This window comes from Polyodon spathula, chromosome 9, assembly GCF_017654505.1.
Source record: "Polyodon spathula isolate WHYD16114869_AA chromosome 9, ASM1765450v1, whole genome shotgun sequence".
Lineage (NCBI taxonomy): Eukaryota > Metazoa > Chordata > Actinopteri > Acipenseriformes > Polyodontidae > Polyodon > Polyodon spathula.
The window spans coordinates 34,153,769-34,176,144 of record NC_054542.1 but is presented as its reverse complement, the minus strand read 5'-3'; the positions used below and the strand labels follow the sequence as shown (position 1 = coordinate 34,176,144).

The 22,376-nt window shown below is 35.3% G+C and overlaps 1 protein-coding gene across 3 annotated transcripts in view; it reads left to right on the top strand.

Moving 5' to 3' along the window:
• The window catches only part of LOC121320697 (fibroblast growth factor 14), a 168,207-nt gene that overhangs the window by 112,384 nt on the left and 33,447 nt on the right, over nt 1-22,376 (top strand). The window contains exon 1 of one of the 3 annotated variants that reach the window (XM_041259268.1): nt 9,065-10,178. The exons of the other annotated variants lie outside the window; for them this stretch is intronic. Within the exon in view, the coding sequence (XP_041115202.1) occupies nt 9,983-10,178 (196 nt within the window). The 5' untranslated portion in view covers nt 9,065-9,982. Of the gene's footprint in view, nt 1-9,064; nt 10,179-22,376 lie in introns of those variants that run through there. 3 annotated transcript variants of the gene reach the window in all.

Genomic DNA, 22,376 nt, shown 5'->3' with positions numbered 1-22,376 from the left:
ATTCGGCTATTTTTAATGTTACATCTGTGCTTTATTTTTATCATTTACCTACAAATCTTTTTTTTTCCTCTAAATATATATCTCTGTTTTTCAATCAGTTTTACGATGCCACTGATTTCTAATCAATTGTAAAATATATTTTACAATCCATATAGCCATAACCAAATGATGAAAACGATTACACTGAAAACGTTTCACCCTGTTTCACAGTTTTGCTCACTGACAAATTATTATATTAGTTTGGGGGGGGGAAAAAAACCTCTGGAAATAGCATGAACCGATTGATCAGACCGGGTTGGTTGTGCGTTCAATTGCTGGAGTCCAATTTACTTGAGTACATCACGGGATCTTTCTTGATCTGACAGAAGGAAATGAAGCAGAACTTTTCAAATAAGGCTCATGCAGCCTCAGATGTTCACCTAAATCTTTCCACAGCACTGTCATTGGGTATAGCAAACACATTTGAAAATTCCCTGCTGAACCTCTCCTCCCCCCCGTCCTGCTTCTGCGCCTGCTCTCTACACTGACTCAAGTCAGGGAGTGAAAACACAATGCAGCGATACCCGTGCTTACAGTCTATATATGATATGTAAAAAGAAATAACAGAAACAAGAAAAGCAGCCTCCATCATTTTAGATAGGTAATGAAACAAAATAGGTGATTTTGGTTTTGTTAGATACCTTTCTTTTAAATATAGTTCATAGAGGTGTCATTTTAAGTTAAGAAAATAATCATTTGAAAAAGTGATTTAGACATTTTGGAGATATTCTGTAACAGCAAAATCAAATCTACTTTTAGAACATTTAAAAAAAAAAATCATTAGACGTTAGGAAACATTTGCTCCATCTTGAGTTCTTAATTAGGCCCCTAGGTCCTTGTTTACATTTAGAAGTCAGACTAAATGGATTTACCCTTTAAAAAAAAATCTTGCTTTCCTGTTATCAGTCTTTATATCTTTGTCTTGTGTGTGTGTGGTCTTTTTTTTTAATCTAATTCCTAGCAGCATATTCTTTCCTGATGAATCTCAGTCGTATGCATTTATCTTTCTTGGTTAACCGCTGTCCTTTTTATAAGTCAGCCTTAAGGTGCTTTACATGAAGCTCAGGTTGCTTTACTGTCACTTTTACAAGAAAGAAATCTGTCTATCTGGATGCTTGTCTTCATTTGCATATTGAGACAGTCATTGGTGCTAAAGGCTGTTTAACAATGTTGCTTTGTTTTATTTTGTAGCGTTCACAGCAGAAGTGCCCTGTACTGTATAACTACCAGCAGAGAGGTCATATGTATTCATTTGTTATCCTACTTCAGGTTTGACAGACCTCCTGTTTTGTATTGTGATACAGAAGGAATTCACAAGGAATTCTGTTCTGGTGCTGCTTCTTACAGGACTGGTGATTTGAGAGATTTTGAATAGTGGGCTAGCAGATGGTCCTTTACCTGTTTAGTTCACCATGTAACAGAGTCAATGTGGCAGGCTGTTGAGTGGATAGAGGCCCAGAGACAGTCTGGAGTTCAAAAAAAATAACTATTTTATTATAAACACAAAAATGAAAGGGCCAAAACAAAGCAATTTAAACATAAAATAAACAAAATAAAGCAAAAATACACTCACAAAAATAAAGGTTTCCAGGCTGGGCAATGCCTTCACTGGATTCAAAACATTAAAAAATCACAAACACCAACCTACTTCCTCAGCTCTCTCCCCCTAAATGAAAAGCAGAGGCCTCCTTTTATGTCAGGTGGCTGGGCGCTGATTGATCGTTAATTAAACTAATCATCTAATCAACCCTAGCCACCTGAACACAATGAACCAAGGCAGGTAGGGGAATTTAACCCCATCCCTGCCAATTTCTAAAGAGCAGAGCTGTGCTCTGCCACAGTCGCATACAGATATCGCCCCCAAAAACTCCCTAGAGTAAAAAAGTATTTTGGTGTAGTCCGGTCTTTTATGTCACTGATGGGAAATAAACAATCAATTTCAATTAAATTTGGTGTGATAATTAACATCTATAGTATAAAATAAAGTGAATTCCACTAATGAAGCACTATATATTTTTTTTTGTCACAGTTACCCTGAAAAAGAGTAATTCAGATTAACAATTTTTGACATAACTAAATCTAATTATAACAAGGGGCCCTGCAGCAAGGTAAAAGGGACAAAGGGAGAGCTGTTTATTCATAACCAGGTTACAGCAGGGTACGTTATGTCCACTTGCATTGGGAGTTTTCTCAGGTTCTTTTTTTAATTTAATTGTTAGCTGTTACATTTAGCAGTCTGGCATTTCACTGAATCCTGTGAAGTTGAAGGGCTCTTTTTAGTAATTGTATTATTGTTGTTATTGAATTAAGATAAACAAAAACACACAAGCTCCATGACAACATTTAAATAATGATATTACCTGATGGTAAACCTTTTGAAACTTGACATTCAGAAGCAGTTAATTTAATTTGTTGTTGTTGTTGTTGTTATGAGTGCCTTGCTGTAAGCGAGCATGAGTAGATACCTGCTACACCCTGGCTGTGTGATGAGGCCTACAGCTTTGGGAGCAGTTAAGCATAGCTGTCACAGTGTGCTTATTAATGTGTCCTTGGAAAGTATTAATCGTCATGCCTTGTTTTCAGTATTGCTTGGATATCACAATAACAACACTAAAGGTATTTTTATGAAGAAAATATAATACAGAGAATATAGTTAATCATGCATACGCAAAGGCCTTCTCTTTATTTTAATGAGCGCTTGTCCAAATGAAGAGCGCATTTATCAGAAGCAGCAACTCAACCAAAACTAATTTTATATGATTCCTTTAACATACCCTCAAACTGACTTCTCTGGTAAGGTGTCACTACGGATGTCAGAAAGCAATGTTTGGGTCAGATTACCAAAAAAAAATAAATACATTGAATTCTGTGTTGCCTGAAAACTCTAGTTGTCAATATTGGGTTAACTTTATCAATCTTGGTTTACTTACAAGTAGATTAAATCCTAACCTACAGCTCTGATTTACTGTATTAATGAAGGTATTTCCCTGTTCTATGGTGCTATTAATTTAAATGCAAAACAAGACACATCCCGGGCACACAGTTGTATAGACAAACACTTGTTTTAATGTGTAACAGTCTTATATTTTAAAACGCACATATACACCGCTTCTCTGGAATGTTAAATTGAGTGATGACACAGCTTGGGAAAATAACACTGCATTATATTTTCAGATTGAATCCACACCTTTAGAAGACCTTTTTCCTATCCTACTTTATGGTGCACCTGTAATGATTTACATACGTACAGTAATTAAAAAAAAAAAAAAAAATCCTTTATCTAAATAAAGAAAGTTGGCGTTTTTCTATTCCCACAACTTTCGGAATGCAACAGGTACTATCCACACAATGTCATCAGGGTCCATAAAAACTTCCCTTCATAGTTGTGCAAGGGCACCTCAATACTGATCTGAAACCCCCCTGCCACTCATTCCTGGAACGCTCTAAAGCAGAGCTGGAATTGTGCAGGTGTGGTGTGGCGGTCATGTGATGTGGGTTAATAACCACTGGGGGTAAAAACCATCTGACTGGTGCATTTGAACAATTACAGATAGCTGTCAAATGAAATAAGGAGCCATTTCAAAGACAGAATTCATATTAGCTTGAAATGCTGTTATAAAAAAGCAGGAAATGACCTGGATTTAGGTGTTCATAAGGAGAGAGAATTGAGTGTAAAACAATACAAATGATTGTTGCGTGCTAGAAGTATACGGTTAGTACAGTTCCTAGTCAGTTTAGCAGGCAGTAATTGATGGTTTGTCAATGTTTAGCCCAGTCTGTGGTTTGTTGACAGTCAGTTAGGCACTTTAGTTGGAATTGCTCATTTTGAAACTTGGCAAGGTCACTGTGTGTGAGCTTTGCATCCAAATAATGACAAGTGAATTAGATCACAGGATTCAAAACAGATTAATTTTTACATTTTTAAGCTTTTATGGAAAGCTGTACATGCAGTGGAAGCCTACACTACTTTCAGTGTTTAACAGTGCCTTGTACAATATATTTGTGAAAATTCAAAACTCAAACATCCAGTAATACAATCTGAGTAAAAATAACTTCTTAGCCTACATCTGTTTTCCAAACTAAGGTGTCTTTAGTTTTATTATTGCAGTAAAAGATTAATTACAGTATGTTTTGAGCCACAGCTTTCTACACTACTTCAGGCAAAACAGCTTTTTTTCTTTCTTAACTGGCATTGGCTTTGCCAGACTTGGCAATTAGTTTATAGTCATTGAGTTCCTGCAGAGGAGGTTATTTGTGTTTGTTGTACTGGGAATATCAAACTAATTCATTTAGTGAGTTCTTATCTTATGAGTAATTCTCTAGGGGATGCTTTCTTCTTCTCAGATGGGTTTCTGAAAGTTTTAAAATTCTCTAATCTCATTAAGATGGAACACATTTCAGAAGATTGGATTTTGACTTCAGTTATCACCCTATTGCTTAGTTTGCTCAGTCACCTTGGGCTTTTAATGAAAATCAATGAAGGGAACAGGGAAGCTCAAAAACGCAAAGAAATATTGTGTGTGTGTTGTTTTTAAATCCATTATAGTTTTGACTTCTGCATTTTTACATGTATTTAAACACAGGCAAAAAGGCTTATGTGATTAAAATGACATGACATTACTACTGAGTGCTTTACCATTCACAACATTGCTAGAGGGAGGTGCTGTAGAGCTCTACAGCTTTAAGAGAGACCTATTGGTTTGTGTGCTTGAGGCTGTTTGAACACTTCAAAACAATACAGTGGTTATCTAGGCCAATCTCAAATACTGTATGAACTTTCAATAACTACATGCAAATTAGAGAACATATTGTAAAAAATGGTAAGGTATAAAACAGGAATTTGACTATAGCTGGTAATGGACTGTTAGGTGCTAATTTTGTTGTAAGTGAGAATTTACCAATAGCCTGACAAGATAAGCAGTAAATAAGACAATTGCCTGCCTATGAACAACTCAAAACATAGTACTAGGTATTGCATTAAATACAATAGCATTCATTGATAAACTGTAATTCACATTTCACAAAGTAATAGAGCAAGCTTTAGAAAAGCGGTCCAAGTTTAGACGATGGGACATCCAATACATGGAGATTCTGCATTTATTCACACAACAAGGTCCTAGGCTTACATTTTGTGAACCTGCCTGTCTGTACATTATGTCTGTAGAGTTGGCAATGAAGGAATAAGACCTCGAGTGCAGGTGTGTGTGGCGGGGTGAAAGTATTGGAAGGAGTCTGGAAAGAGCCTGGACAAGCACACTCATTCATTTAAAGGAAAGCAAGTATTGTTTTGTTTAACCTTTTATTTCAGATCCTTTGTTTCTTTGTTTTGTGTTTTCAGTATTTGTAATTAAATTCACTGCAGCTTTCCTGACTCAGAATCTCCTTTCTGAGGCTGTCATGCTACTTTTTTATTAAAAAATCACATAGTTTTTAAGTGGAGCCTTTGGGGGATGTGGTTAGTTCAGAGTGAATTAAGCCTTTCCATCTTGCAACTAATAAATGTACTTCTGCTTCAATGTGTTGTGGTTACTCCTGGGAAGAATATATAATTTAACACATCGCACTGCGCACAGTAACTACAGAAAAGAACTGTGTGATTGTTTGTGTTTCTATATTTAGTTGCGTAGATTACATAGAAGAAAAAAATAAGATACATCTTACAATAAGTACAGTAATTGACAATAGCAAATGTTTGTAATGATACTAATATTTCTACAATAAATCAACCATTTCCAAATGAAACAAAAGCATCACATATGGAAAAAAGCATAGTGTTACCACATCTATAGAATGTGTTTTACATCAATTTGTTTCATATTTGTTTTCCAAAATGTATTAGTTTTTGACTTGATCATGTTTTTTTTTAAATGTTCAGCTCTGGTTTGCATATTAAGATATTACAGTCAGTGTATGTATGCTGTAAACCATTATTTTATTTTTGTGTACGGTATTTTTAGAATATAGATACACTAGTTTCATCGTGTTTCTGTTTTTGATAGGGTATATTGTATACCTGGGTTACAAGTGCCAACTTAAATGTCAGAGTAGGGTACCCTGTCATATTGTAGTACAGATACATTGTAGTACAGATATATTGTAATACAGACACATTGCAGTACAGATATATTGTAATACAGACGCCTTGTAGTACAGACACCTTTTTCAAACTATTTGGCTACTTACAGTAAAGTTGAACCTTGTTTGTGTTCAAAGGGTTTGTTTACTGACACTGTCTATCGCGTGTCTTGTGATTTACAGTGTAAATACACACAACCACACATAAAGGATTGTTTGTTTCAATTCAATAATTGTTAAAGCTGAGAGAGAGAGAGAGAGAGAGAGAGAGAGAGAGAGAGAGAGAACATATTTGAATTACAGGGTGTCAAGTTTTGTTCCCCAAAGAAAGTACAATACAATAACACCTGCATCATCTGCACCCATGCATTATGTAGAGATCAATTTCCTCACTGGAGCAGACACTGGATCTTAAAGTCGAGCCACGTATAAGTATGTGCTAGCTGATCGCATTTCATGGTGATATATTTTGTGGAAAAGTTTGAGATTGTATTTTCTGGGATGTAATATACCTGCTAAGATTGGGTTTTCAAAATGCTCTTACTCTATTCACTATATGTTTGTAGACTGGCAACACATACTACACTGCATTTTTGTTGTTTTAGTGTCACCTAATCATCCTGTTAACTGTCAACTGTGTCCAAATAAATGCGTGAATGGACGACATCTGCTGTACATATGTAGTGTTATGTTGTGCTATGGGGCTAATTCATTTTTTGTAAAACTACTGTCTTTTTGGGTTATTTCTCCATGATTATAGACCACTTTGCTGCTGTGCAGAATTCTGTGGAATTATTATTGGGCTGATAGTGTCCACTGGTGGTGCAATGTATAACTGCAGCTTGAGCTTGTTGTTGGGAATAAGTGGCATTTACTGACTTTCTTGTAGATACGCATAGGATCTAATTAACTTTTAAAAAGTTAGTAATAATAATAATAATAATAATAATAGTTCTGTCGACTAAATGTTTTAAGATACTACACAAACATTGTAATGTCAGAGCTTATTAGTGACATTGCAGAACATAAAAGTGCACCGTGTGTTAGATTGCTTTCAACTTAGAATTTTCATGACTCTTGTTTCTACCTTTAGCCTGCTATTTTTTTATCCAAAATAAAGCAGGTTTTCTGGGATATTTTCACCATTGACAAATTAAATAAGTGTTTTAGAGCTAGCAACTTGGCAGCCAATGTCGTTATCACCCTACAGGCTTTTTACATTACTAGGAGAAACAGCAGATGGCTCTCGCGAGTTTTATCTTGTGTTTCGTTTGGAGTTTCATAAGCGATGTGCATGTAAATCAGAAGTGATGACAGACGTTGAGTGTATGCTTGCTCTGTATCCAATACGTGCAATACTACTATACCAGTTTGGCTAGAGTCATAATTTGATTTGGTATTCATAAATGTAATATCCTGGAAAATAAATGTAAGATAATAATAATAATAATAATAATAATAATAATAATAATAATAATAATAATAATAATAATAATCATATAAAAGCCGTGCCCTGGTTCTGAAACTATGGTGCAGAATAACTTTTATCAAAGGCAATGCCAGTTGCTGACCATGGTCCTGTAAAATGTGCAGATTAGATCATTTAAAAATGTACTCAAGCATATCATTATTCTTTTTTTTTTTTTAATCGAAACATCGTCACAATACTAAAAGACAGATCATCTAACTATTTCATGTTTATAAAAAAATGATTAACGAGTAAATAAGATCAGCTGGTAGCGATTTTAAATGTCACAGAGGATATGTCTTAGATTCTAAGATTTCCAATTTAAAAAAGCAACCATGAATAACACAATTGATTGACAAATACATTTACTGTGGCACAGTCGTCTTTATGTTCGACGCTGTACTCTGGTTAACCTTAGCTTTTGATTAAGCGTTCCTCCTACTGTATGTGAAAAACATTTATTTTCATGTGAAAATGTGTCACGCATTGTTTTGACATTTGTGTTTATACACACTGTGTTTTATGCAACGTGTCTCTAAAATTTTAATAAACATCATACCGGTCTTGGAACGGTGAGGTAAAAACTCGAAACGTGAATGATATTGACATATAACCTTAATAGACAATTGGTATTAAACTAGTTAACGAGTACATACATCGCCTGTCGTATATAAGGTCAGTGCGATGTGTAATAGTACCTGTAACTGCCAGTTTACTTTAAATGCATGACTTCTGATGAAATTAAAGGTTTTTGCATTTCTTCGTGCTTGCTGCACTTTTATGTGAAATTATTAACTTGTAGGCTACTGTAAGCGAGAGGAATGAACTTGGTAACTGTTCATATTGCAATACCTTTTATTGAATAAAGTTTCCGTAGAGTAATGTGCCATGCAGTAGGTATAGAGGTTCCCAGTGTGATCTCGTTTGAAGCGGGGGCGTTTGTTCTTGCTGAAGCTGCCTTACATTAAGTGTTGATTTTTACTACCAGCTCATATACTGAGCAGCATCCGTGTGCTTGCATTGAGATTCTTGACTGTGATAAATCATTCTGATGGCACGATTTTGTGCCATGTTACCGACAAGAGGACGGACTGGGGAAAAGGAGGAGTAAGTCATTAATACTTGTTGAGGTTCTTGATTCGCAGAAGGTAACAGATTTGTACACCCAGAAGCAGAGAGCCTTTTTTTTTCCTTCGGTCTGTTTTATTTTTCCGAGCGGGAGACTGGATATAAAGCGAAGTGTGGCTCGGCGTTGAGAGAAAGAGCACCCTGTTGCCGTGTCTTTTGTGTTTTATTTTATTGTTTTGTTTTTGCTTTATTGACCTATACATATATATATGATCACTTTGAAATGCGTATCCATAAAGGCTTAATTTTGCATCTGCTCATGTGAGTCTCCTGAAGTTTATTAATTTGTGATCTGCTGTAAAACGTAACCTTCGCAAGAGCACACCAGCTTTTGTTACACACGATTAAAAACAAACAAACAAAAAACCTTAGTCAGCGTTTGTGGAAAATCTAAGCAGTCGTATTTTCAGGAGAGACTATTTAGTAAATGCTGTGTACAATGAATTACAAGAAGACAGCTTGAATGGAAATGCTTCAGGAAACACTGTCGTGTATGGAAGTTACCGAAACACAGGTAAAACTGACATCGACGCCTGTTAGCAAATTTGTTTATTTTGGCAACTGGTAGTTAACAATGATAAAAACGGGCAAGAAGAATAGACTTGTTATGATGGCTGGGTGCAATCGCCCCTTTTTAACAAACTGGTGCGGATTGCAATTCAACTTGGTGAATATCTAAGAAGGGATATAGCAATCACAACTCACCACTGGATGGCAAGTAGGCGTCCTTCAGACGTAATAATTACAAGAAAATTGCTTTTATTTTGGTGGCTGATTGCGCTCAGGTATGAAAATTGCTGTCCAGCGTGCTGAGTTCTGAAAACAGACGTGGGAAATTCAGCACGTATAAGAATGTGGAAATTAGATTCGAAAAAGATTCGATTGTGATTTTAAACCGGTTGAGACTCCTCTGCCAATTCGCCGGACTGAATAGACTTTGGACCGAAAGGAAATATGCAGGCATGGGTCATTTTAACATAGTCATTACCAACCCTGTTCCAGCTTCTTTCAAGGTTTAAGGGATATCTGCCTTGGCAAGATGACCTGGTATGAATTAAATATGGGAAAACTGTGTAAATGCATCTCTCAAAAGAAAAAAAGGCTTTAATCAGACATTTGGAATTGACACGCGTATTTAATATATGAAATAATAACTACTGGGACACATTAGCTAAAACCATGGGTCAGTAAAGAAACCAAACAACACAAACTATTTTGTAGCGAACCTGCACCGGGGAGCCTGTCAGTTAGTGTCGAATTGTTTTTTGAGACATGGCAGCGGCGATTGCCAGCGGTTTGATCCGGCAGAAGAGACAGGCTCGGGAGCAGCACCTTGACCGGCCCGCCCTCAATCGGAGAAGAAAGAAGAGTCCTAGCAAGAACCGGGGGCTCTGCAATGGGAACCTGGTCGATATTTTCTCCAAAGTCAGAATCTTCGGCCTCAGGAAAAGGAGGCTACGGAGACAAGGTCTGAAAATTTATGCACCATATACTGTACAATGAGCAAGGTGTTTTTTTTTTTTTTTTTTTTTTTTTTTTTATGAACAACTTGGCAGCCAGGACAACATTAGGAATAGTCACGGGAATGCAAGGCATCTAAAGAAGTGCAAGGGCTCAGGTGTACCCCAAAAATAGATTATTATTGCAGGAAACGGGAAGCATATATTTTGTATCAACTACATTCTTAAAATAAATTTTTCTTGAGATAATACTTATAACGTGAAAATGTGTGTTGCAAGGAATTATAATGGATTTTGCACAGGTTATAGGGCGGAAGTGACATTTTAACTTGGAAGTGACAAGGATAATATTAACAATGGTAATTGACAAGTAGCCTACTATGGGAAGTAAGGCAGGACATGAAATAGTTATTTATGGTACATTAGAGACAGGAAGGTAATGGTTAGAGAACGCAGCCTGTGTCTAAAATAAAGTGCACGTAACTGCACGTCGATGTTAACTACTTGAAATATGCCAGGCGGCTAAAGCTGTCGGAGTCGATTATTAAATTGAGGCCAACACACAAAAACGAGGCAGTCGCTAATGCAGCATTACAGCTATGAGCGTAACATTGCCAGAGTATTGTGTCCTGACACGATCTCCTAGCAAAAATAAACATTGCCTTTATGTGCCTTTTGTTTTTGTTTTAAAACAGTTTAAGTGTAAGATGTAAATTCACAATAAACCAGAATCTGTTTTTTTTTTTTTTAAATAAGTGAAAACAGCTGAGTGAAAATAAATATAACACATTCACAAATATGCACCCTTGCTCTGCCAAAAACTTACTTGACAAAACCAGATATGTTTTATTTTATGTTATTGCAATTGGGCTAAAATTTCTAAAATAATATTAATCCATGCTGGATATAGCGTCTGGAATAAAAGTAAAGTTTTAGATGCAGGTACCTGTTGCTATCATGTCCTAATATTAGTGGCAACATATTTTATGACAAGTTTTTCTAAACACTAGAAGCCGTTTTTTGCAGGGTTCTTCTGATTACCCGTTCCCGGATAGTATTCAGAGTACATCACATATGTTTGTCGTAATTGTCAACAATTACCGAGTATTCATAATTCATCCAACCTGATTGTCACTCCCGCGGGACATAGCAAGATAATAACTTGAAAACTGGATAGGAATTTCCACAGCACATCGCGTTTATTTATTTATTTTAAGTTCTTCAGAGCTGATAACAGTGCAGTACAGAAATAAATACTAATTAGAAATGCTTTATAATTTCAAGTCGAATGAAACAATATGGGTTACACACACACACACACACACACACACACACACACACACACACATATATATATAATGTTAGTTGCCGTCAATTCTTTCATATTCACACAGTCACTTTATATTTGTACATCCTTGGTTTAAATTGTGTTAGTTTAAGCCCTACTTTGGGAAATTAATTATTTAAGCAGAGTATGATTGCTAACTTTTTTAACTCAATTAAAACCTTTATTTTAATAGCAATCTCCTTCCATTAACTTTAGGACAGGTTTATAGAGCTATGAGGAAACCATAGCCATTTTCATAACAAACTGTATGATTCAGTCATGTGAGGGTCGGTACATGAACATATTGCAGTTGTTTCTTATTTTGTTTTGTATATAAAAATAAAATAATATATGGGCAAAAATATATTATCACACACAATCATTTATGTTTCAAGTTGGTTTCGCAATGACTGCATTACCAGTCCAAAACCAACAAGAGACATAGTGCACATGCTTTTGATGTGAATATCTTTGATCCTTGTGTTGTTTTATCTAGCCGTTCTCTGTGTTTCTTTAAATAGACAAAGTGTTTATTTTATTTTTCTCTTTTATTGGGATGAACATTTTTCTTTCAGTGTTTCTGTCATTCCTTTGAATATCTATAACGCTGACTGTTGTTCAAACCATTAGAATTTGAAATAATTAATCAAAATATATGAACAACTACAAAAATGACTCCTTTAAGTTTGCAGTCTTATTATTTTCTTTTAGTTTTGTATTATTATTTTTAGGGAGGTTTTACAGCACTGAACAATAAAATGACTTAAGAAATGAAGGAACTAATTTATAACAAAGTATTATCTTTTCTTCATTTTTTGACAAACAGTTATTAGCTTTATTGAAACCTAGTTTTGCTGAATATGAACGGTGACTTTTTTAACAGTCCATTTTGTTCTGATGTAGGACATGATCAGTGGATATTTTAAGTTTTTGTACATAATAAATCAGCAGGGACTGAAAGATAGTCATGCATGCGATAATCTGCATGGGAAACATATTTCTAAAATAATCTGCATTGTCAACTGAAGAATTTCACTTAGAAATGATCCCTTGTTTTATGTGGTGAATGCATCAAAATTAGATCATCATTCAGGGAGTTAGCACTGCTTTAAAGCTTGAAGTCTAGCGTGTTTGCGCAGGGTCTTGAACCAATGAAGCTGCAACAGGCAAACACAGGGTGGCACATTATAGATCTTCTTAGAACTGACAGATTTGTTCAGGGCGAAACCCCACACAAATAAATCCCAACTTAACGACACATGGAATGTCACAAAAACTTAAAGGAGTAAAGTTTTGACAAATTCAAACCATTGAAAGCTTGTCCTTTTTAAATATAGCACAAAAATGATCTTGTTTGCATTTGCAGTTGTTGGCATTTGAGTAAAAACATAAGAGTGGTGACATGTTAATTAATATCGACCACTTGTACTTCAAAATTCATTCATGATTCTAGTGATAAGGGCTCTCAGACCACACAGCTCAGAGTTAGTCACTGTACTCAGCAACAGAAGGCTTGGCACTCTTGTTACTATATTGATTTCATCATCTTCAATCTGTTCTTGTTTTCATTTTCATTCAAACACTCATTTCCACTGTTATCTTCAGCAGATTTATCAGAGGGTCCCAAAGTTTAGTTTTGGTTGTCGGGTTAACCACACCAGCTTAGTTGAAGAAACTCAGTTGGTTGCTATTCTGGAACCCATCCTGCAGGATCCTTTTTTTTTTTTTGTGTTCTCCGTTAATCATTATGCAAAAATGTAAAAAAAAATAAAAAAATAAAAGAACATCAGGAGAGAAAAAATGACGTAATAAATAAAAAAAAAAGTAATCATGGCTTAGAGAAACTAAAAAACATTTTGCACATAGACAACATCTTCAGTGCCTTAACCATCTACAGAATTAAACCGACTAACAGCACAATACTTAGTTTTGGATGTGTGGTTACAATGTAACAAATTGCTTAATTACAAAAGGAAAAGTGTTAGCAGTTGCTACTGTCTTCTGTATTATTGTGCTGTATTTTCACATGTACGGCAGTTGTTTAGTTACAATGTAGTTACTATGTAACAACACCACTTATTGTGTTGAGTTTTATTGAAAGGCTGGGTTTTTAGCAGTTTAATACAGAAGACCGCATCTCGAGAGAGGAGATTTAAAATGTGACTGTTAACTGCTGTTAACTTAAAATGACACATTTTGACCAACGGAGCAAAAAATAAATAAAATAAAATAACACCAGTGGTATCTCCAGTCCCCACTGAATCAACCAAAAGTGTGATTCATTAGTGTGATCCTTGAGTTAGCTGGTTGCATGTTATAATCTGCTTAGTTCATCTTTATTGATCTCTATCCTCATAAGCAGGGAGCACTAGGTTTGTTCAGTTTGAACCTGGGGCGAAGGACTTTGTGCATTTAATGTCATCACATCCTGAGTCAAACACCCACAGATGTCTGTGTTTTAATCTCCTTACAATTATTAAGCGCATTATGCACCTTTTAAATCCATTACATATAAAATAAGATGTAAGTAAAAACATACTGTGAGTGTATGTTTTATTTTGCTGAGTTAAGTTCTCCACAAAGATAATATTCTGGCAGTACTCAATGGGTTAAGTAAATAATAATAATAATATACTTAATTGTTTTCAGAACGCATTCAGGAAGAAACATCCAACATATGTCACTGAGCTTTGAAATCAAAGTGTGCTGACTGGTTTTATTTATTTATTTTTTAGTGCTCTCAGTATGGATTATTGGGTAGTTTTAATCCTTGCTTCAACTCTTAGAGGTTGAAGGCATGTCTCAAACCATGTCATGATCAGGTCTCTCACTGTGTACTTTCAGTTTGATATTCGCCATTTCCTTGAACAGAATTAAGTTTCTGAAGGACAAACTAGAGCAAAAGATATCTAGAGTTTTTTGCAGAAGATTCCTACACTCTTAAACCACTGATTGGGGGTCTAGCTCACACAGGTGACATTGAAAGACCACTGTCCTACTGTCACTTCCTTAATTCAACAGAGACTCGCTACTTTGGTTTGGTTTTATCCTGAACACTGTTCGTATTGAGGCTACTTTTGGTCAGCACAAGTCAGAACCCTAAAAACAAAAAAACTAAAGCCCTAAATCAGAGCTTGTTCATAGTTTTCCCACAGATCGTAGGTGTCAAACTATTTGCTTTGATTTAAAGTTTGACCACATAACGAAAAAGTGATTAAAAATGTGACAACGTGTAATACTGTACTACTATTATGGCTTTCAGTAAACTTTTGTGATATCATTTTGTGGTTTGTTTGAGTTCATGATTTTAAATGAAAGGTCTAAATTATGTTTATATAGTTTAAAAAAACAAAAGGATGTCTCAGTTCTAAAATTCTAGGTGATGCAAAACATTTGGCCATAGCTGTAGGTTTGCTTTGGAAGCAGGTGGCCTTATGCAGAAGAGGGACTTTGCATGGCAAGGGAGCCAGTGCAGAGCAGATTGCATATTTCTAAACAGCAGGGAACCTAACCAAACAGTTCAAACCTGATCATCCCCGCTGACCAATGAGAAGCCAGTCTTTATTGAAGTTTTGGATGCAGATCTAACCTTCCATATTTAAGCGTAGTCAGATTAGTGTTTGCTTTTATTCAACTTGTACCCTTCCATTAATAATACATACTTGACAACATTTGGAAACTGTTCAGCAAGACACCAGCGAGGGGGTAGCTAACTCAATTTGCTCACGTTCCATTGGCTCCCATGTTATACTATAAATCATTCGCATCAAATCGAATTGCAGCAGTAGGACGGAAACAATACACTTCTCCAATATGACTGGATATGACATATGTCAATAAACTGAGATCAGGTCATGTGCACACAAGACAGTGCAGTGCACAAGGGTCAGCAGCCACTAAAGATAGAGAGAAAAAAAAACACTACGGACATCGAGAGTGAACGCCCTAGAGCTGTGAAGAATTTCCAAGAATAAATATTGAGACTTTCTTCCTATGCGTCGGGATGCGGGACATTTACTCGGAAATCAGGAATGTCCCAACCATATAAAGACTGTTGGCATGTATACTAATAATAATAATAACTAGAACTGCCAGGCAGTTTTACGGCTCCCAAGTGCCCGTCTAAGCGTTTTTAGTTCTCAATGTGCCAAGTTTAAAATCAGCAACTTCAACTGTTCCACAGAAGAAGATTTTGAAAGTTTTTTTTTTTCAAAAATGCGTGAGGCAGCCATCTTGTTTAACGCAAGTTTCTTAAAAGTCAGTTGTATTGTTACAGTGTCAAGGATGATGCTTGTGAAGTTTCGAGTTAGTCAATAAAACCATTTGTCAACTGAGGCCGTTTTAAATTTCAGACGTAAACATACACCTGGCGGCCATCTTGTTTAATAAAACATAACCATTTTGACATGTTTGTATTCCATTGTTACTGGGACAATAACTACCATGTTTGGAGTTTGTTGGTGAAACGGTGTTCAATAGCATCAGTTTGTTTTTAGGGGCGCGTTTCGATAAAATTTGTGGCAGGCATTTTGACATTAAAACTTATCACAGCAACTTCTGCTTCGCCAGCTTGATGCGGGTTTGGATGCTGATGATATATGCCAAGTTTCAGATCAATCGCTTCACCGGTTCCCAAGAAGAAGATTTTGAGAGGTTTTATCGAAAAATTGCATCACGGTGCCAATTGCAAGGACGCATCAAAATTTTTTCAGCATCCGACAGCCAAAGTATCCAGCTTGTTAACTGCCAAGTCAGAACCTAATCAGTCACACAGCTTTGAAGCAGCAGCAGTTTAAAGTTTTGGGAAGAAAAATAATTAATAAATAAATAAATAAATAAATAAATAAATAAATCAAATCTTAACAATAGCAATAGGGTTCCCAGCCTTTGGCTTTGAAACCTAATAATAAGCCGTGACAATTAATTCACCAATGAGTGCAATATGTAAAATTACATGTCACAGAGCCAACCACTTTGGACTTCAGTGCAAATTAATGAGGTGGTAAATATTGCCTTCAATTTAATGTTTAGTGGGGATGGAATTGTACTTGAAGAAGATGTCTTACTATATTCACAGTCATTAAAACATTAGATTAATTCTGCTTACACTCCATTCCAGTTAAGTGTCTACATGACTGGGTTTGTAGCATCCATTTCACTGTATGGCATTGCTTCATTTTGTAGTCTAGATCACTGATTTCCTTCTGTGCTTCCATTGTTTTATTTATTTCTTTATTTAGTCATGTGAATATATCTCCAGTTGTCGCTTACTGAAGGGGAAATTGACCACATACAGTGTAATATGGGATGTGAGATTGTGTGTTAGAATGCAGAATGAAGCTCTTTTTCACATTTAAATGGATACAACTACTAGATATTAAGCTAAGAACCTAGATATTAATGTTTAAGCATTCATAGCTTTTAATATATTTTGTATTAAATTGGAAAAAGGGAGTCTCTCACATGTAAAGCAAACAATACCCGGTTGATGTTTAAAAGGCTTGGGGCATTTGTAGTCTAGCAGAGCACAAAGCAAGAAACCTTACAGTACAATGATAGGGTTGTCATTTTAGGCAATTCTAAAATGAAAAGATCTGTTTTCTTTGTGCTGAGGTAGGCTCGCTGTGATTTTTGACTTCCAACAGAAGCTAAAGCTAGGGATTGACCTCTTTCTGATTGATGTGTGTCTGCTTACCCTTTAAAGTTAAATTAGCCACATCAGTGGTGTTTTGTTTTGCTGTTACAGATTTGAGATGGGGCATAATGCAATTATCTTTCATTGTTAATGTCAAGTAAAATACATATTTATACATCACCTTTCAACAGGTATAGGAGTGTTTTATTTATTTTGTTTGTTTGTTTGTACATGTTTTACCCACAGAATATGTAGGCATTGGCATGATTTGGGAGAAGGAAACTCTGTTTCTCTACCAATAAACACAATTACATTTCTTAGTCTTGTTTTTATTCAAATCTGCCTTCATTTTGAGTGAAGATGCCAATACTGTACCGAATAGGTTAGATTTATTTCTGTCAATTGTGATTTTAGTGTGTTATGTCATAACTTCATATAATCTGTACTACATAAATAGGAACCCTTCGTTATCTCAGATGGGAGAACGAAAGACTGCACTAGTTACATAATTAATGTTTATTTTTTTTATCATAGTACTGTAGTATCTTTTAGGCTCAGACTTTAGTTTTGCTCATTAAATCTAAGTCATAATTGATTATTTATTACACTATGTAACACAATTTTTGTTCCTGGGTACTAAGTGTTATTTCCTAATTGCTTATGCCTCAAAAGTATAGAAAATGGCTATTATTCCCAACAAACTTTGCTTTTGTGACCAGGACAGTGATATTTCAAAATATCACTATTTCCAGTGGGAAAACGGGCAAATGTGTGTCTTTTCGTTCACATAAAGTCAGAAAAAAACAACATATGAATCCAAATTAACATGTATTTATACTAAAGTAATACAAAAATGACTACAAAAGATTTAGAAGCGAGTAGTTTTTCGAGATTTACGATTATACTGTAAATACAGTATAATCGTAAATCTCGAAAAACTACTCGCTTCTAAATCTTTTGTAGTCATTTTCTATACTTTTGAGGCACAAGCAATTAGGAAATAACACTTACTACCCAGGAAAAAAAAAAAAAAAAAAAAAAATTGTTACACAGTGTTATCAGTCATTTTTCATTATCAATTACATTTTCTTTGCCACACTCTGCGCTATATTCAGCTCATGAAGCTGTTGTTGCTCAGTTAGTGCTGACTTGGAACCTCCACACAGTTCTTATCATGCAGAGAACCTTCATAAACCAGACAGCTTCAACATTATACCATTATCCCACAGCAGCTTTCAGACCACCCTGCATCTGACCTCCAGATCCCAAAGCATTTGATGAGAAAGTGAATGCTAAAGGTTTTTTTTTTTTTTTTTTTGTACTACTCCAGTTCCCTAGTCCTGAATTCATCCTGCAGTTTAGTTTCAATTTCTCACTGCATTTCTTAATATGAAACATTTGACACGCACAGGAACCGTATTCAGCCAACCAGCTGCTGTCTTTTAATTTCTGTAATCCAGCTGGGCACACAAGTGAAAGAACGGCCTGCTCTCCGGCTGCCTGGTTCTCTAATAGCGGCCCAACTCATTTTCTCAGATGTTGTCAGACTGTGGTCAACACGTCTTGTGTAATCTTTTAAAAAGCAATATTGTGGGTTATCACTTTTGAAAAAGGCATCTGACCCTATTTTAAAGTGTTTACTTCAGTCTTTAACAACAACAACAATACTACTACTACTACTACTAATACTAATAATAATAATAATAATAATAATAATAATAATAATAATAATAATAATAATAATGATAATGATAATGATAATGATAATACTAATACTAATACTAATACTAATAATAATAATTTACACAAAAACTAGAACCAGACAATTAAGATATGTATTTCAAGTTCTCTTGAATGTTTGCTTTTTCATCCTTTCAAAAAAAAAGGCATTAATTAAAGAATAGGGGAAATGCTTTGAAAATAAAGCCCAATGTCTTTGATTCATGTATTCCCCATCATTGATATGTCACACTATACTATAACTAGGCATTAAGGCATTACTTAACACAAGGTATCTGAGTATCAGAACTCATACTTACAAGAATCCTATACAGTAAAATTGGGTCGTTCTTTTGGTGTAGGATTCATAATATGATAGTTGTTTTACTACTAAGATTCATAGTTTTACTATAAGAACCCTAAAATCAGATTCCATATCGCAATTATTGCATGACTCTCAGGGGATACAGTGAGTTTTTTTTAATTTTTTTTAATCATTATTATTTATTTATTTGGCAGATTCCTTTATCCAAGGCGACTTATAGGCATTGCAGGGCAGTACACAGTTACAATGCAAAGTCAATATTTAAATACAGTATAGTTTACAAAAAGTGCAAATTATACTACAAAAGCACAATGTGAAATAAGATTCAACAAGTTAGGATTACAAAAATGTATACCTACAATGTCATAACAGTAGTGTAATAGTGCAAGGATACAGCATCAGCTGAAGATCCAGTAACGTGGTGACTAGGTTAAGGAGAATGCAGTAGAGTAGGATGGGCAGAGCCTTGATGATGTAGGAGTATATGACTGGAATCCTTTTGTTTTTATAGTAGGTCACAGTTCTAGTCTCTGAAGAGTTTGATAATTGAGGGTGTTGATGCAACTATGCATGACGGGCATTTGCTATGAGATGGTACATGCTTGTACAAGCTTTTGATGCAGGTCACAGTGATCTGATTTTCATGGAACATAAATGTTTTATTTATATCCTTGCAGGGAGATATATAAGTTATTAACATACATTGTTAAGCTTTTGCGATCTGTCAGATCGGCTTCTGGCTTATGTTCTCTTATCCTTTTGTTGTATTCTGTACTCTCTGGGAGGATGTATGTTGGTGTTGGCCTTTAGGACCGCATTTAACAAGATCTGAACCTCAATGAGGTATTTCTCCTTGGTAAATGATCACAATTTCAATACTCATCCTTATCGATTGTACCCTTATAAGTCAAATGTGATAAATTATTCCACCCATAATGACCAGTCAAGTACCTGATGATCCGATCTTACACAAACAGAGAGAGAACAACAGTATGCTCTATACCCTACATTATCCATTGCATAGACTCACAGGGTATGCCTAAAACGTAACAATGAATATAAATAAAACCATTATTTTATAGTTTTAAATTTAGTCTTTTTTATGATAGCACTTATAGGAATTTTAAGATGTGTCCTTATCTTCTGATTAGTTTATTGACTATTCTTGGCAAACATAAAATTGGCAACGACAATCTGCAGAGCTTCAATGGTGCTAGATAGCATTGAATGGTATCATCTTTAGGGTAGCACAAGCAGTGGGGATGTGAGCTTCCCCACATTGCCTCCCTATGCCTTAAACCTGACTTGGAGGAAGAAATGGAGCAGTTTAGTTTCACCGCCCATCCAATGTTGTGCTGAATTGACTAGTATTTGTTTATACTGTACATTGATAGCTATTAGTGATACAGCTACACTAACTTTACATGTGACCAGAGTTGGATTTGAATCCTGATCTCCAGGAGTGAAAGTCTAATGCATTTTTGGACAGTGCTACAAAAAACATACCTGCTTCTTGGCTGAGTTCACTCACATTCACTGTATTTTTGTAACCCTTCAATCACTTGAGGTCTAAGTGATTATATTTGTGTTTCTTGTGGGCTGGTTTCTAGGTCAAGACACAGAAGTGTACAGAAAGTATAAGACCAACCCGAGTAAGTGGAAAATATACCTGGTTCTCCTTGTCAGTATTGCTGGACCTGTTAAAACATGTTTGTCTTGGAACAGCTATTTATTGTTTAATGTGCATATTAATCAGTTATTAGATATATTCATGTCTGCTGACTTCTTTGGAAATGCATATTGGGAATGTAGATATATGAAAGTTATTGCCGTACTGAATTGATCTTGCTTGGTTAGTAGTAGTTGAACAGTAATATTCGCAATTTGTTTAACAGTTTGAAGTGAAATTATTGTAAATGAATTATGCTGCTGAGAATCTGTTGCCTATGATATTTTGGATTTAACTCTATTTTCATGCTCCCAGGAACATGCTTCACTCAATGTGCTTTTTTTATTTTTAATTTATCACTTCATCAGTCCTGTTTAGCACCCAGAAATGTAAACAATGACTAGAAGATTAACTTTAATTGAAATCGGTAAAAAAAAAAAAAAGAAAAATGAAGCCTTGACATAAAGAAGAAAAGAGAATCTGAAAGAACACAAATAAGTGTTAGTTATGGGACTCGCACTTTTCTCCCCCCCTAGAATTCCTGTCCCCCCAGAGGGGATCGACTCAGAGGCACGTGGCATATGAAAAAAGTGAGGATGAGGAGGGAGAAAGAGGAAATAAGCTAACGCAAGAGAAAGAGCTGATCTGTGACTAGGTTTAAATAGGAAGTGAATAATGATAGACAGGTGTATTTAGGAAATAGCAAAGCCCTGGGTCACGCCCCCTGAACTTATCCAAAGTTAACATTAATTTAGCCAACTGCATATCCTTTTGATTATGAGAAGACTTTGTTGATATTTCCTTGTAGGCATATTAGTACAGGGCTTTATTTGCTGAATAAATTGGATTAATGAAAACAAGATCCTACCACAGATAGCTGAATCTTTTTTCTTTTTTTTTTTTTAATGTGGATAAAACATTAGAGCTTCTTTTTACCATGAAACCAGAATGGCTTTGTAGAATGTAACTCCACATTACATAAGTACACTGAACACAGTGCAGTATTTTTGTTTAAATGCAATATGCCTTTCCTTTGAGTACTTTTGCACTTCTGTGCATTGATTTTTTGTATGTGGCACTATTTGTTTTGTCAATATCTTGATAATAATTAGAACACTGAAGTACCTGCTTACTTGACATTTCTTATAGTTTTGCTTGACGATTTATTTAATGTCCTTTATGAACGTTTAACATCATATTGTGGTATTAGTGTTTCTTATCTGATTCTAGTTTTGAATGGGGTCAATTTTTTAACAGATCTAAACAATGGCAAATTTAAATGCCCTTTAACACCTTATTAATCTTGCTGATGTCCCCCACCCCACCCGAAGGTTATTTATTGACCCTCTTCTTAACATCGTACAATACAATTTAGAAGAGCAAGAATACATGTTTTAGGAAGCCAGCATTTATATACAAGTATGCTGCTGTTTAGATCACTGTAAATAGATCCGTCTTGGGAACTGCTCGCCACTATTGCAGTAAACTAAGATATTAATCACAAGTCATTTCACACACTCTATCTAAATGC